Raw genomic sequence first — 14,725 nt, forward strand, 5'->3', positions numbered from 1 at the left:
GGATGCCTGGCAAATGCTGTCAAGAAGATGTCATGAAGATTCCCCAATTTCCAGAAGGGGAAACTAAGGCTGAGGCAGCGGAGCCTTGCGGGTGTGGGGAGCACAGAGCGGTGATTGGGGCCCAGAGCCCAAGAGGCCCACAGAAGAGTTTCCAGTCCCTTTAATCCATTGCCTCCCCGCTGGCAGGTCTGAGGATGACGCAGATGGAGGTCTTAGGAGCAGATTCCTGGGGAATGCGGTAGCCCGGCCAGGATGTCAGGAGGACATAGAACAGGCCCTCCCTACCCTCATCCTCAGCCGGGCCTTGCGCCCAGTCCCCCGGCAGGCCGGGCCTAATTCTGTGCCTCTGACTCAGCCTCTGGTGTGCACCGGCCAGGGGGCGCGAACATGAACAGTTCAGGCTGGCCCCCCGGGGGCCGCGCGCTGGGGCTCGAAATAGCTCATTTTGATCCCGCTACCTCGGCCAGGAGCCCAGACCTGGCAACTGATGCAACCAGCTGCTCCTGCAGCAAGAAGTAAGTGGTTAGATGACCACCAGGACGGTCTGATTGGCCCAACTGATGGGGGAATAGCTGTTAGAGAGGGAACACAGCGCCCCCCGCCCCCACGCCATTGCCCCTGCAACAGAAAGAATGGTAGTTAGACCGGAGTCGGGACAGGACTTCTGCAGCAAGAAGGCGCTTAAAAACCTGGACTTTTAAGCGAGGGTACTTTAGATCACCTCCTAACCTCAGGCCCAGCCTCAGATCCTTCCCATTGGTGCACGATCTTGCCAATTACTGCTACACGCGGCAGGTTCTCCAATCAAACGCGCCCTGTCGGGCAGGCAGTCGTCCCAGCCAATCGTGAAGCACCTCCCTCCGGTACTTTTGTTTCCTCTCTTTCATTGGTCGCCTTGGAGGCCGCTCGCCGCCTGCGCGGGCACAGAGAGGGGCGGGGCTGACAGGGCGTTGCTAAGCGACGGAGATGCGAGCGGGGCCTGTTTGGTGAAGGAGCAGAGCGGACGGAAGCGCGGAGGGAGCCGCGGGATGGATCCCAGGTGAGGCCGATCGCTCTTCCAGGGAATACAGGAGGCTGGGGAGGACCAAGGGCGAGAGCAGCACAGCCTGGGGACGGGCGGGATAGGGTCTGTAGTCGCTAGGGCTCCACCGCACTGGAACTACAACTCCCAATATGCTCCACAGCCGTTGGCTGCTCCAGCCGTAGCCTTCAGCATTCCGGGGGTCCCCGAAGAGTCTTATGTTCCTTTCTGAGTGGCCCCAAGGGATTATTTCCGCTAAAGGTGTCCAAGGAAGGCTTGAGATCTGAATTTCTTAATTTTGAAATGGCCCCCAGACACGCCTGGGCGTTGTCTTTGAACTTTCTCGGGGAGGCGGAGCCCAGTGGATCCTGGGGCTTGTAGTCCATCTACCCTTTGCCTTCGTGTCCCCAAGAATTTATGGGAAATGCTCGGTGATAAAGTCCAGCCGTGGTTTTTTTTTTTTTTTTTTTTTGAGACAGAGTCTCTCGCTCTGTTGGCCCAGACTGGAGTGCAGTGGCACAATCTTGGCTCACTGCAACCTCTGCCCCCTGGGTTAAAGCCATTCTCATGCCTCAGCCTCCCAAGTAGCTGGAGCTACAGGCTCCCGCCACCACGCCTGGCTAATTTTTTATATTTTTAGTAGAGACGGGATTTCGCCATGTTGGTAAGGCTGGTCTCGAACTCCTGACCTCAAGTGATCCACAGGCCTCGGCCTCCCAAAGTGCTGGGATTGCAGGCCTGAACCACCACGCCCGGCGAGCCCCGGTTCTTAACCTGAGCTCCACTTCACAATCATCTGGGACGCTGCGAAAAAGACACGGAGGCCCAGCCCCACTAATAGATGTCCTGATTCTGTTGGTCTGCGCGTCTGTAACGTTGAAAAGCCCCTCCTAGACTGGATCCAGGGTTGAGAACTACCGGCTACTAGTTCCTGAGTTGCTCCCTATTAAGACTGCTCCAGGGGCGGGCTTCCAGGACTCACCCTTCCACTGTCGCTATCCTGAGTGTGCAGCGGTGCTTCATGGAAATGACAGCCCCTCTCCTCCAGGAATCTATGGCAATTGTCCGGTTCTGCCCTCCTCTAATGTCCCCCTCCCCAGGGCTGCAGCAAAATCACATGCTGCCTGAACTCCACTTTCCTCTTGCAGCCTGCCAGTTTTCTCCATTCAAGATAGTCCCTTTGGAGATGCGCCCCTGGGTCGAAGCCACTACTGGCCATCCCGGAGCCAGACCTGGTGTCCCAAGGTGAGGACCCCCCTCAAAGAGTGCTGAGTGCCGGCCCAGTAGCAAGAGAATGACCTCTAGAGGGTAGGAAGACATGTGACCTTCTCCCCTCCCCATGGCCCTGCCCTTGTCCCCCTCTCTACCACCTAGATTCCTCATCCGAGCCCCCATCACACTAGGTTGTTATCATTACAGGATGTGTTTCTTCCTCTCTGGACTAAGACTTCGTGTGTGTCTTGGTTCCCCTGCAGGGATGACCCATCAGGCCTCATACTTTTTCTTTTTGTGCTTTGCCCCCATCTTAGACCCTGAGCCCATCCAGGTCTCAGAGATCCAGGCTCCCACAAGTTCCCAAGGCTCTAGCCACAGGTCCCAACTCCCCCGAGCTGTTTGAGGAGTCCTGGCCATCCAGTTCAGGGACGCCTTCCCCGCCCAGCACCACTGAGGGACAGATGGGGGCCTCCCCAGCACCCACCCTGATTGACAGCGGGGACTCCGTGGTGGCCAAGTAAGTACCAGCGGCCCTGGGGGAAAAGGAGGCTTTGGGTTAGAGGGAGGGAGAAGGCATGCAGTAATAATCATCATCAATAATCAAAAACCAGAGCTGTTTCTGCAGCACTCTTTTAGAACCAGGCACTTTGTGTGTGTTAAGAACTCTGGCGCTAGACTGCCTGAGTTCAAATCCCAGCTCTGTCATTTAACTCTATGTATGATCTTGGCCTCAGTTTCTTTATCTCTTTTCATTTATTTATTTATTTATTTAGAGAGAGGGTCTTGCTCTTATGCTCAGGCTGGAGGTCAGTGGTGCAATCACAGCTCACTATAACCTTAAACTCCTGGGCTCAAGCCATGCTCCCACCTCAGCCTCCTGAATTGCTGGGATTATGGGTGCATGCCACCACACCTAGCAAATCTCCCGCCTTGGCCTCCAAAAAGTGCTGTGATTACAGGCCAGACTTACATGCCCAACCTCAGTTTCTTTATCTCTAAATTGGTTGGTTTTTTTTTTAATGGAGTTTCACTCTTGTTGCCCAAGTTGGAGTGCAGTGGCATGATCTTGGCTCACTGCAATCTCTCCCTCCTAGGTTCAAGTGATTCTCTTGCCTCAGCCTCCCAAGTAGCTGGGATTACAGGTGCCCACCACCATGCCTGGTTAATTTTGTGTATTTTTAGAAGAGATGGGGTTTCACCATGTTGGCCAGGCTGGTCTCAAACTCCTGACCTCAGGTGATCCGCCTCAGCCGCCCAAAGTGCTGGGATTACAGGTGTGAGCCACTGCCAGGCCTAAATTGGGTATACTAATAGTACACCTCCCCTAGGGCTGTTTAAGCTTTCAATGAGTTGCTATCTGTAATGATCTCTAGCAATGCTTCTCACATAGTGACCACTTAGATTTGTAGAATACAGGTTCAGCTGCTGTAACAAAGAGTCCCAAATTCATTATGGCTGAAACAAGATAGAATTTATTCCTCCCTCACCTGCAGTCCAGGCAGAAGCCACCAGGGATGACGTGGCAGCCCATAGTTGAGATGTCAGGGACACAGGTTTCTTCTGTCTTGTTGCCATCCCAACTCTAGACCGTTGCCCTTTCCTTCATGGTGCAAATGGCTTTCAACCACATCAGCTTTCCAAAATCACATTTCATACCCTGTTTGTCAAGAACTTAGTCACGCGGTCACAAGGCTACAAGGGTACCTGGTAAATATAGTCCATAGGAGAGCGGCTGTGTGCCCAGCTAAAAGTTACATTCCTGGTCGGACACAGTGGTTCATGCCTGTAACCCCAGCACTTTGGGAAGCCAAAGCGGGAGGATCCCTTAAGCCCAGGAGTTCCAGATCAGCCTGGGCAACATGGCAAGACCCCGTTTCTACTAAAAATACAAAAATTGGCAGGGCTGTGGTGACTCACGCCTGTAATCCCAGCACTTTGGGAGGCCAAAGTGGGTGGATCACTTGAGGTCAGGAGTTTGAGACCAGCTGACCAAAATGGTGAAACTCCGTCTCTACTAAATTAGCTGGGCATGGTGGCACACATCTTTAATCCCAGGGACTTGGGAGGCTGAGGCAGAAGAATCACTTGAACCAGGGGGCGGAGGTTGCAGTGAGCCAAGATCACACCATTGCACTCTAGCCTGGGCAACAAGAGCAAAACTCCATCTCAAAAAATAAACTAATTAATTACAAATAAATAAATAAAAATACAAAAATTAGCCAAGCATGGTGGCATGCACCTGTGTCCCAGCTACTCAGGAGGCTGAGGAGAGAGGATTTCTTGAGCCCAGGAGTTGGGTGCTGCAGTGAGCTATGATTGCACCAGTGCCCTCCAGCCTGGGTGACAGAGTGAGACCCTGTCTCAAAAACAGTTATGTGACTATATAAGAAAGAAAAGCAGATATTGAGGAATAGCTACCAGGCTCTGCCATGGTGCTCGGTAAACGTTGGTTGCTATGATTATTCTTATTATTATTTGGCTCTCCTCACTCTACTCACTTGCTATCCCCTGATGTTCACAGGTATATAAATAGGTTCCGCCAGGCTCAGCCCACCAGTCGAGAGGAGCGCCAGCCTGCAGGCCCAACCCCAGCTGACTTTTGGTGGCTGCAGTCTGACTCTCCAGACCCTAGCAGTCAAAGTGCAGCAGGTACCTCCTTCAGTGCCATCCACCACCCGCACCCCTAAACCTTTGCTGATCAATGCCCCCAGCAGCCACTCCTCCTGGCCCTCATACCCTTAACTGGGGCTTCTCAGCAGGAGCCAACAAACCAGAAGGAAGACCCCATACAGCTGTCCCTACTGTGGCCAAGGCGACCAGTGCATCCCACGCTGTGGCTCCGCTTCAGGAAATAAAGCAGGTGACATCCCCATTCACTCCCTCCCTTGTGTGCCTGAACTGACAGCACCAGCCCTGGGATAGAATTAGACCAGGAGCAGCGGCTCACACCTGTAATCCCAGCACTTTGGAAGGCCAAGGTGAGAGGACTGCTTGAGGCCAGGAGTTCAAGACCAGCTTGGGCGACATGGTGAGATTCTGCCTCTACTTAAAAAAAAAAATTAAAATAAAAGAGCCAGGTGTGGTGGTATGCACCTATAATTCCAGCTACTTGAGAGCCTGAGGCTGGAGGATGGCTTGAGCCTAGGAGTTCAAGGCTGCTGTGAGCTGTGATTGTGCCACTGCACTCCAGCCTGGGCAATAGAGCAAGACCATGTCTCTATTTAAAAAAAAAAAAAAAAAGAGGCTGGGCATGGTGGCTCAAGCCTGTAATCCCAGCACTTTGGGAGGCCGAGGCAGGCAGATCACGGGGTCAGGAGTTCAGGACTAGCCTGACCAACATGGTGAAACCCCATCTCTACTAAAAATACAAAAATCAGCCGGGCATGGTGGTGCGCACCTGTGATCCCAGCTACTTAGGAGGCTGGGACAGGAGAATCACTTGAACCGGGAAGCGGAGGTTGCGGTGAGCTGAGATATAGCGCCAGTGCACTCCAGCCTGGTGACAGAGCAAGACTCTGTGTCAAAAAAAAAATAAAAAATAAAAAGAATTAGAGCTGATCCTCACTTCAAGGAAGCTAAAACAGAAAAGGAGGATTTGCTGGCTAATGTAATTGAGAAATCCAAAAGTAGATGTTTCCAGAAATGCCTGGATCCAGGTGTTTGAATAATGTTGGGAGAGACCCAACTCTCTCTAGGCTCATGCTTTTTTTTTTTTTTTTTTTTTTTAGAGACAGAGTCTTGCTCTGTCACTCAGGCTGGGGTACAGTGGCGCCATCTCGGCTCACTGCAGCCTCTGCCTCTTGGGTTCAAGCAATTCTCCTGCCTCAGCCTCCCAAGTAGCTAGGACTATAGGTGTACACCACCACACCCAGCTAATTTTTTTGTATTTTTTTAGTAGAGATGGGATTTCACCATGTTACCCAGGCTGGTCTCGAACTCCTGAGCTCAGGCAGTCCGCCCGCCTCAGCCTCCTAAAGTGCTAGGGTTACAAGTGTGAACCACCAAGCCTGGCCTTTTTTTTTTTTTTTTTTTTTTTATTAGATAAGGTCTTACTCTTAGGCTGGAGTGCAGTGGCACAGTCATGGCTCACTGCAGCCTTGAACTCCTTGCAACCTTCGCCTCCTGAGTACCTGGGACTACAGGCATGCGCCACCATGCCCAGTTAATTTTTTGGTTTTTTTTGTGGAGATGGGATCTTACTTTGTTGTCCAGGCTGGTTTCGAACTCCTGGGCTCAAGCAATCCTCCTGCCTTGGCCTCCTAAAGTGCTGGGATTGCAGGTGTGAACCACTGCACTCAACCTTTTTTTTTTTTCTTCTTCTTCTTTTTTATTAGACAGGATCTTACTCTGTCACCCAGCCTGGAGTGCAGTGGCACAATCATGGCTCACTGCAGACTTGAACTCCTTGAACTCTTTGCAACCTTCACCTCCTGAGTACCTGGGACTACAGGCATGCGCCACTGTGCCCAGCTAATTTTCTGTGTTTTTTGTTTTTTTTTTTGGTAGAGGTGGGATTTTACTTTGTTGTCCAGGCTGGTCTCGAATTCCTGGGCTCAAGCAATCCTCCTGCCTCGGCCTCCTAAAGTGCTGGGATTGCAGGCCTGAGCCACCACGCCCACCTCTGTGCTCCTCTTTTTTGGGCTCAGTCCCAGGCGGGCTTTCCCCTCATGGTAGCCAGGATGGCCCTCGGGGTCTCTAGGCTCCCACGGTCCCAGCTCCATGACTCCAGTGGAAAGTGGGGGCTTTTCTAATTGCTCCATCCGAAGCCCCAGGGCTCACTGTGATTCACTCATCCTTGAGCCAACCACTGTGAACCAGAGGAGAGAATGCTCTTATGAGTCAGCTCTGATCTGGGAGGTGGGATCCATCCTACTCCAACCATGATTTGTCCATGAAAGGTGCTGATCCGCCGGGCTTGGTGGCTCACGCCTGTAATCCCAGCACTTTGGGAGGCTGAGGTGGGTGGATCACCTGAGGTCGGGAGTTCGAGACCAGCCTGACCAACATGGAGAAGCCCCGTCTCTACTAAAAATACAAAATTAGCCGAGCATGGTGGCACATGCCTGTAATCCCAGGTACTTGGGAGGCTGAGGCAGGAGAATTGCTTGAACCCAGGAGGTGGAGGTTGCCGTGAGCCGAGATCATGCCATTGCACTCCAGCCTGGGCAACAAGCGAAACTCCATGCCCCTCGCCCCCCAAAAAAGGTGCTAATCCAAAGGGCAAAACTGGGTCTGTCCTCCCTGAGGAGGAGGAGCAGATCCTAAGCTGACACGTGAGGTTACCAAGGGTGACACAGCCTGCATTCCAGGCCCTCTGTTTAGAACGCTTTTCCCAGCAGCCTTTGGGTTGGGGCTGGCGTCTGACCCTGTCACCCTGCAGAATCTCAACACATGGAATTCATCCCTGCTGGACCTGGAGACGCTGAGCCTACAGAGCAGAGCTGCCAGGCTGCTCAAACGCAGGTGCCTGTACCCCCGCCCCCATCACCCTTCCCACTGCAGCTCCACATGGCCCAGACCTCCATTGCCTCACTCCTGCCTTCTCCCTGCAGCAAAGCCTCCATCTCCTCCTCCTCCCTCAGCCCCAGCGATGCCAGCACTTCCTCATTCCCCACCCGTTCCGATGGCCTCTCTCCCCTCTCGGAGACCTTCATCCCTGACTCCAGCAAGGGCCCTGACCCCAGGGCACCCGGTAAGGGCTGAGAGGCAAGGACTGAGGGAAGCCTGGGTGCAAATCCAAGCTCTGCCACTGACCAGCTATGGGACTTTGGGCCTCTCTGGGCCTTGTTTCTCCAGCTGTAAAACAGGGATAAAAAGGCCAGGTGCAGTGGCTCAGGTGTGGAGGCTGAGGCGTGAGGATAGCCTGAGCTCAGGAGTTTGAGACCAGCCTGACCAATGTGGCAAAACCCAGTCTCTACTAAAAATACAAAAATTAGCCGTGCGTGGTACATAGTGGTGCTTGGTGGTGCATGCCTGTAGTCTCAGCTACTCAGGAGGCTGAGGCAGGAGAGAATCACTTGAACCCAGGAGGCTGAGATTGCAGTGAGCTGAGATTGTGCCATTGCATTCCAGCCTGGGTGACAGAGAGAGACTCTGTCTCAAAAGTAAAATAAATAAATAAATAAATAAATAAATGGTGCCATCACAGTGTAATTGCTGTGCTCAAGCAATCCTACAACCTCAGCCTCCCGAATAGCTGGGACTACAGGCATGCACCACTATGCCCAGCTAATTGTTTTTTTTTTCATTTGTTGAGATGGGGGTCTCACTGTGTTGCTCAGGCTGATCTTGAACTCCTGGGCTCAACCATCCCCCCCACCCCCTCGGCTTCCCAAAGCACTAGGATTACAAGAATGAGCCCAGCTGGTTTTGAATAGGGAAGCCAGGGAAGGTGACCAAGATCTGATGGATGTGAGAGAATGCACCGTGCGATAATTGAGGGAAGAGCATTCCAGGCAGATGGAGCCACAGGTGTAAAAGACAAAGCCTTTGCCTTTTACCAGGAGAGAGGTGCAGCTAAGGGAGGGTTCCTAAGCACGAAGGGCCTGGTCTGACTCGGGTATTCACAGGCTCCCTCTGGCTGAGAGTAGGGAACAGATTTGGAGGAGAGTAGAGAGGCCAGGGAGGTTGCTTGAGAGTCCAGGTTGGGTGAGTGGGGCTGGAGCAGGGCGAGGGCTATAGAGGGTGGGGGAGTGGGTGGATTCTGGGGAATATGTCTTCTGGTCACTGCTGTAACTCCAATGTCCAGAACAGCTCAATAAATATTTGTTGAATGAGACCAGGCGCTGTGACTCACACCTGTAATCCCAGCACTTTGGGAGGCCCATGTGGGACGATGATGGCTTGAGCCTAGGAGTTTGAGACCAGCTTGGGCAACAAAGCAAGACCCCATCTCTACAAAACAATAAAAATTACCCCGGTGTGGTGGCGCATGCCTTTAGTCCCAGCTACTCAGGAGGTTAAGGCAGGAGGATTGCCTGAGCCCAGGAGGTCGAGACTGCAGTGATCTCACCACTGCCCTCCAGCCTGGGTGACAGAACAAGACTCTCTCTCTATATATATAACAAAGACTTGAATGATGACAGGTGGAGAAGCCCAGGAGTGCTCTGCTCCCCTGACTTTGACCCCTTCCCTTCTTCCCACCCTAGAGAGGAGCTGGGACGGTATCGGGAGAGCCTATCTGAGTAACCCCCTGAACAGTTGGAGGGCGTGTGTGCAGGCTGTCATGGGGTTGCTGATCTCCCTGGCCCCTGCCTCACGCTGTCCTCTCTACCTCCCATCCCCTATAGCATCTCCGGCACCAGCCCAGGCCCAGACCCCCACCCCTGCTCCAGCCCCAGCCTCCTCCCAAGCACCCCTTCGGCCAGAGGATGACATTCTGTACCAGTGGCGGCAGCGGCGGAAGCTTGAACAGGCTCAGGGAAGCAAGGGTGACAGAGCTTGGGTGCCACCTCTGACCCCTGCCCTTCGCACTCTGGTGAGTTGAGGGAGGGAGAAGCCTGGTGGGAGCTGGAGGAGGGGCTGGATCTGAGGGGGACTGAGGACCCTCCACCCTCTCTAGAGAGGGTCTCAGATCTCTCTTATCTATCTACAGACCTCTCCTGCTCCAGTGGAGACCCTCGGTTCTCTGGGGACACAGTCTAACCATGTCCCACTGTGGAGCAGTGTGGCCGGACCTGGTCCACCAGAGGCCTTCTATATGGAGAGAGCTCCTTTTCCCTCAATGTCCTCTCCACACATCTTTTGGGCCCCCAGCCCCCACAGGTTCTTCTGCACCCCACAGTCTGGGCCTTGGGTATCCCTTGGGGCTGTTCCTCCCACGCAGTCGGCCTCCACCCTAGCACATCTGGGCTCCACCCTCATGCCCCCAGCTCCCCTGGCCTCCACCCTTGCACCCCCGGCCTCCACCCCGGCTCCCCTGGCCTCCACCCCGGCTCCCCCAGCCTCCACCCCTGCACCTCCAGCCTCCACCCTCGCATCCCCAGCTGTTCCCCAGGGCTTGCCCATCCCTGAGCCAAGCAGCTGTGCCCAGCCTAAGAGCCTGAGGTCCACGTCTCGGAGGAGCAGAGCCCCTCGCCGAGAGGCTGCCGAGGGAGTCACTGCAGCTGGCCAAGGACCTGGCCCTCAGCTCAGGGGTGTCCTGGGCCAGGTAGTGGCAGCTCGGCTGTTCCCTGACAGCCTGGAGGACGCTCCTTCTCACTTCGAGGGCCCGCCTCCACCTGAGTCTGTATCTCTGAAAGTCAAGGCCACACAACCCCAAACCAAGGCCACTCCCCCTCCATCTGAATCCCGGTGTCGGGCCAAGGCCGAGTCTCGGAAAGCCAAGGCCTTGCCGCCAGCAGCGGGGTCAGTGATCTGGAAGAGCGAAGCCACTCCTTCCTCTGGATCCTGCCGGCAGCCCGAGGTCCCACCCTCTCCAGCTGAGCAGGCATCCACAGTCAAGGCCTCGCCGCCTGCCTTCCAGGTGGGGTCTCCGGAGGCCCTGGCCCCGCCCCCTCCCTCTGCTGACCACGCCCCCTCGGAGGCCCTGCTCTCCCAGGCCGCCCGGCTGCTGCAGGCTGCAGAAGGTGATGTCCGCTCCCTCCCGGATGTAGGTGGTGGGCCAGCCCCCTAAGAGACCAGCTCCTTGGAGCTCATTCTTTCCTCCCTCCACCAGACTCCGATGGCAGCGAATTCCAGGACGATCCCGTGCTGCAGGTGCTAAGAGCCCAGAGGGCAGAGCTGAGACGGCAGAAAAGGTGACTGATCCTCCATCCCCAGAGTCTATGACACTGGGCCCCCGAGTCCTCTGAGACCCGGTTAGGCACCCAGCCCTCCTCATCCCCTGTTCCAGCACTCCGTCCACAGCCCCAGATCCTAAGCCTGAGCACATATCCCAGCCTCTGCTCTCCCGGCCTTTCTCCAGGGAAGCGGATGCCCGATTATCGTTCCTGTTGGACCAGGCCAAAGACCCGGGATCTTGCTCCCCTCCAGCCAGGTCGTCCCCCAGGTCCCCAAGGAGGCTGCTACGAAGGGAAGGAGCTTCCCTGGAGGCCAGACGACTTTGAATTGTACATAGAGATTCTATTTTACGCAGCGAGGTTTTTGTTTGTTTGTTTGTTTTTGTTTTTACACGGTTACTGGTTATCTGTGAGAAAGGGGTTGTTTGGAAAGGCCAAGGGGTCGTGCCAATTTAAGGAAATGCCCCCCACCCTCCTCCGCCCCGTGGCTCTGCCCTGCACCCCCCTTTCCTGACCATGGAAACAAGATCTCCTTTCTGGTTATATCTTCCTTGGGGCAGAGGGGGTTTCAGACAAGACTTCTGGCAAGACTGGGGACCCACCTTATCTGACTTCACTCAGGAACCCTGGCTCAAATGGGACCAAAGGACTGTCCTCTGGGGAAGAAGCTACTAGGGTCATTGGAGTGTTGGATGATGGTCAGTCTGTAGCCCACACCTGCTTGAGCAGCAGCAGCGTCTGATGCAGCTGACCCCTCCCTCCTTGAAGCACTTTCCCTCCCGGCTTCCAGCACTTCTCTCTGCACCTCTCTGGTCAGGCCTCATCACTAGCCCAGCATGTCAACTTTGGCATGACCCAGGGCCATAGCGTTGACATCTCTATCTACACCCACCCACAGGTGCTCTTGTCTAGCTTAATGACACTAAACCCCATCTGTATTCTGATAATCCTCAAATATCTATCTCTAATCTAGACCTGGCCCCGAAACCTTGGGCTCCTACCTCATCACCATTTCTACCCAAGCGTTTAAAAGACATCTCAAATTCCATAGGTCCTAAATGTTTCCAATCTTTCCCCCTAAGCATGCTGCTCCCCAACTTTCTTCAGCTCTGTCCTTTGCTGCTCAGACCAAAAACCTTAGAGTTGTCTTTGACTTCTGTCTTTCCCTTCCACCCACAGTTAACCAGCAAATCCTGCCATCTCCACCATTGTTTTATTTTATTTTATTTTATTTTTTGAGATGGAGTTTCACTCTTGTTGCCCAGGCTGTAGTGCAATGGCGTGACCTCGGCTCACTGCAACCTCCACCTCCCGGGTTCAAGCGATTCTCCTGCCTCAGCCTTCTGAGTAGCTCGGATTACAGGCGCCTGCCACCACACCTGGCCAATTTTTTTGTTTTGTTTTGTTTTGTTTGAGACAGAGTCTCGCTCTGTCACCCAGGCTGGAGTGCAGTGGCCGGATCTCAGCTCACTACAAGCTCCGCCTCCCGGGTTTACGCCATTCTTCTGCCTCAGCCTCCCCAGTAGCTGGGACTACAGGCGCCCGCCACCTCGCCCGGCTAGTTTTGTTTTTTTTTTAAGTAAAGATGGGGTTTCACCGTGTTAGCCAGGATGGTCTCGATCTCACGACCTCGTGATCCGCCCATCTCAGCCTCCCAAAGTGCTGGGATTACAGGCTTGAGCCACTGCGCCCGGCCAATGCAGCTTAACTTCTAAAGTTCAGTTAGAAAAGGTGATTTCTCAGCTGGGCATGGTAGCTCGCACCTGTAATCCCAGAATTTTGGGAGGCTCAGATGGACAGATTACTTGAGGTCAGGAGTTCGAGACCAGCCTGGCCAACGTGGTGAAATGTCTCAACTAAAAGTACAAAAATTAGCCAGGCATTGGTGGTGGGTGCCTGTAATCCCAGCTACTCAGGAGGCTGAGGCAGGAAAATTGCTTGAACTCAGGAGGCAGAGGTTGCAGTGAGCCGAGATCATGCCATTACACTCCAGCCTGGGTGACAGAGTGAGACTCCATCTCAAAAAAAAAAAAAGATAATTTCTCTTTCTCTCTTTCTCTCTCTCTCTGACACTTGCTTTAGAGGGCCACATTAAAAAAAAACTAGTTGCCATGCTGGGAAGAGGTTTGGGTTACACAGGTGTATGCACTTATCAAACTTAGCGAAGTGTGTGAATTTCATTGTATGTAAAGTTTACCTCAAAAGAAAATATTGCATGCCAGTTAAAGATACGCCTGTAATCCCACTTCTTTGGGAGGCCAAGGCGGGGGGATCACTTGAGGCCAGGAGTTTGAGACCACCCTGGGCAACACAGCAAGACGCGTCTCTACAAAAATAAATAAGCAAATAAATAGCCAGGTGTGGTGACACACCATTTGTAGTCCCACTACTGGGGATGGAGAGGGGCACTGAGGCGAGAGGTTTACTTTGAGCCCAGGAGTTCAAGGCTGTATTGTAGTGAACTAAGATCATGCCACTGCCCTCCAGCCTGGGCTACAGAACTAGACCCTGTCTTTAAAAAAAAAGAAAAGAGAAAAAAAGTATGTACACTGAGATATTTAGGGAACAATATACCAATGTTGGCAATTTATTTTGAAATGCATCCAGAGATGAGTTGGGTTGATGGATAAATAGGGTAATAGGTAGATGTGAGATAAAGCAAATATAGCAAAATGTTCATGGTAGGATCTAAATGGTGGATCTAAGTGATGTCCACTGTAAAATTTTTCAACTTTGCTGTATATTAGAAACTTTTCATAATAAAATGATGGAGAATATATGATTGGGGTTGTTTTGATATCTGCATTTATAAAATGGAGGGATGAGATGGATAGCTAGCAACTTCTGTATGTCACAGACATGGTAAATACTTGTTTCCAACCTTTCTTTTTTTTTTGAGATGGAGTCTTGCTCTGTCACCCAGACTGGAGTGCAGTGGTGCAAACTCGGCTCATTGCAACCTCTGCCTCCCGGGTTTAAGCGATTCTCCTGCCTCAGCTTCCCAAGTAGCTGAGATTACAGGTGCATGCCACCACGTGTGGCTAATTTTTTTTTTTTTTTTTTTTTTTTTGTATTTTTAGTAGAGACAGGGTTTCACCATGTTGGTCTGGCTGGTCTTGAACTCGACCTCGTGATCCACCTGCCTTGGCCTCCCAAAGTGCTGGGATTACAGGTGTGAGCCACCACACCCAGCCAGTTTCTAATATTTCTAAGCAAACCATACATTTAAATGAAATCAGAGTGGGCACAGTGGCACACGCCTGTAATCCCACCACTTTGGGAGGCCGAGGCGGGCAGATCACTTGAGGTCAGGAGTTAGAGACCAGGCTGGGCCATATAGTAAAACTCTGTCTGTACTAAAAATTAGCCAGGCGTGGTGGCGGGTGCCTGTAGTCCCAGGTACTTGGGAGGCTCAGGCAGGAGAATTGCTTGAACCCGGGAGGCAGAGGCTGCAGTGAGCTGAGATGGTGCCACTGCACTCCAGCCTGGGCAACAGAGTGAGACTCCATCTCAAAAACAAACAAACAGTGCAATCGACAAGAAAAATAGCTGTTGAGATATAAGGAGAAATGAAAGATGTTACAGTAGCAGAACCTGATCTAGCTGGGTCACTAGTGGAGTCTAGAAGCATTCCTGAGGAACTTACACGGAAGCTGATAGAAATTATCTAGTTAACAAAGGGCTGTCCTAATTACTCTTATTGGATAACCGCTCCCAAAACTTAGTGACATAAAACAATTATTTTATTATGCTCATGGATTCTGGGAGT

General features: G+C 52.8%; 1 protein-coding gene across 6 annotated transcripts; it reads left to right on the plus strand.

Annotated features, from left to right (window-relative positions):
• Positions 1-952: 952 nt before the first annotated feature.
• Positions 953-11,313, plus strand: PROSER3 (proline and serine rich 3). 6 transcript variants are annotated; one of them, XR_012427468.1, is made up of 12 exons: positions 953-1,039; positions 2,170-2,266; positions 2,551-2,753; positions 4,758-4,885; positions 4,993-5,096; positions 7,617-7,699; positions 7,789-7,928; positions 9,526-9,713; positions 9,831-10,000; positions 10,222-10,803; positions 10,893-10,974; positions 11,142-11,313. XR_012427468.1 is itself a non-coding variant. In XM_015441597.4 (11 exons), the coding sequence occupies exons 1-11, from the start codon at positions 1,029-1,031 to the stop codon at positions 11,281-11,283; spliced, it is 2,151 nt and encodes a 716-aa protein (XP_015297083.3). In that variant the 5' UTR covers positions 953-1,028; the 3' UTR covers positions 11,284-11,313. The 6 variants fall into 6 exon arrangements, 5 of the variants coding, with proteins under 5 accessions (XP_015297083.3, XP_045234569.2, XP_015297082.3 ...); XM_015441597.4 differs by having other exon boundaries at positions 9,831-10,803; XM_045378634.3 differs by having other exon boundaries at positions 7,819-7,928; positions 9,831-10,803.
• Positions 11,314-14,725: the final 3,412 nt, after the last annotated feature.

This window comes from Macaca fascicularis, chromosome 19, assembly GCF_037993035.2.
Source record: "Macaca fascicularis isolate 582-1 chromosome 19, T2T-MFA8v1.1".
NCBI lineage: Eukaryota > Metazoa > Chordata > Mammalia > Primates > Cercopithecidae > Macaca > Macaca fascicularis.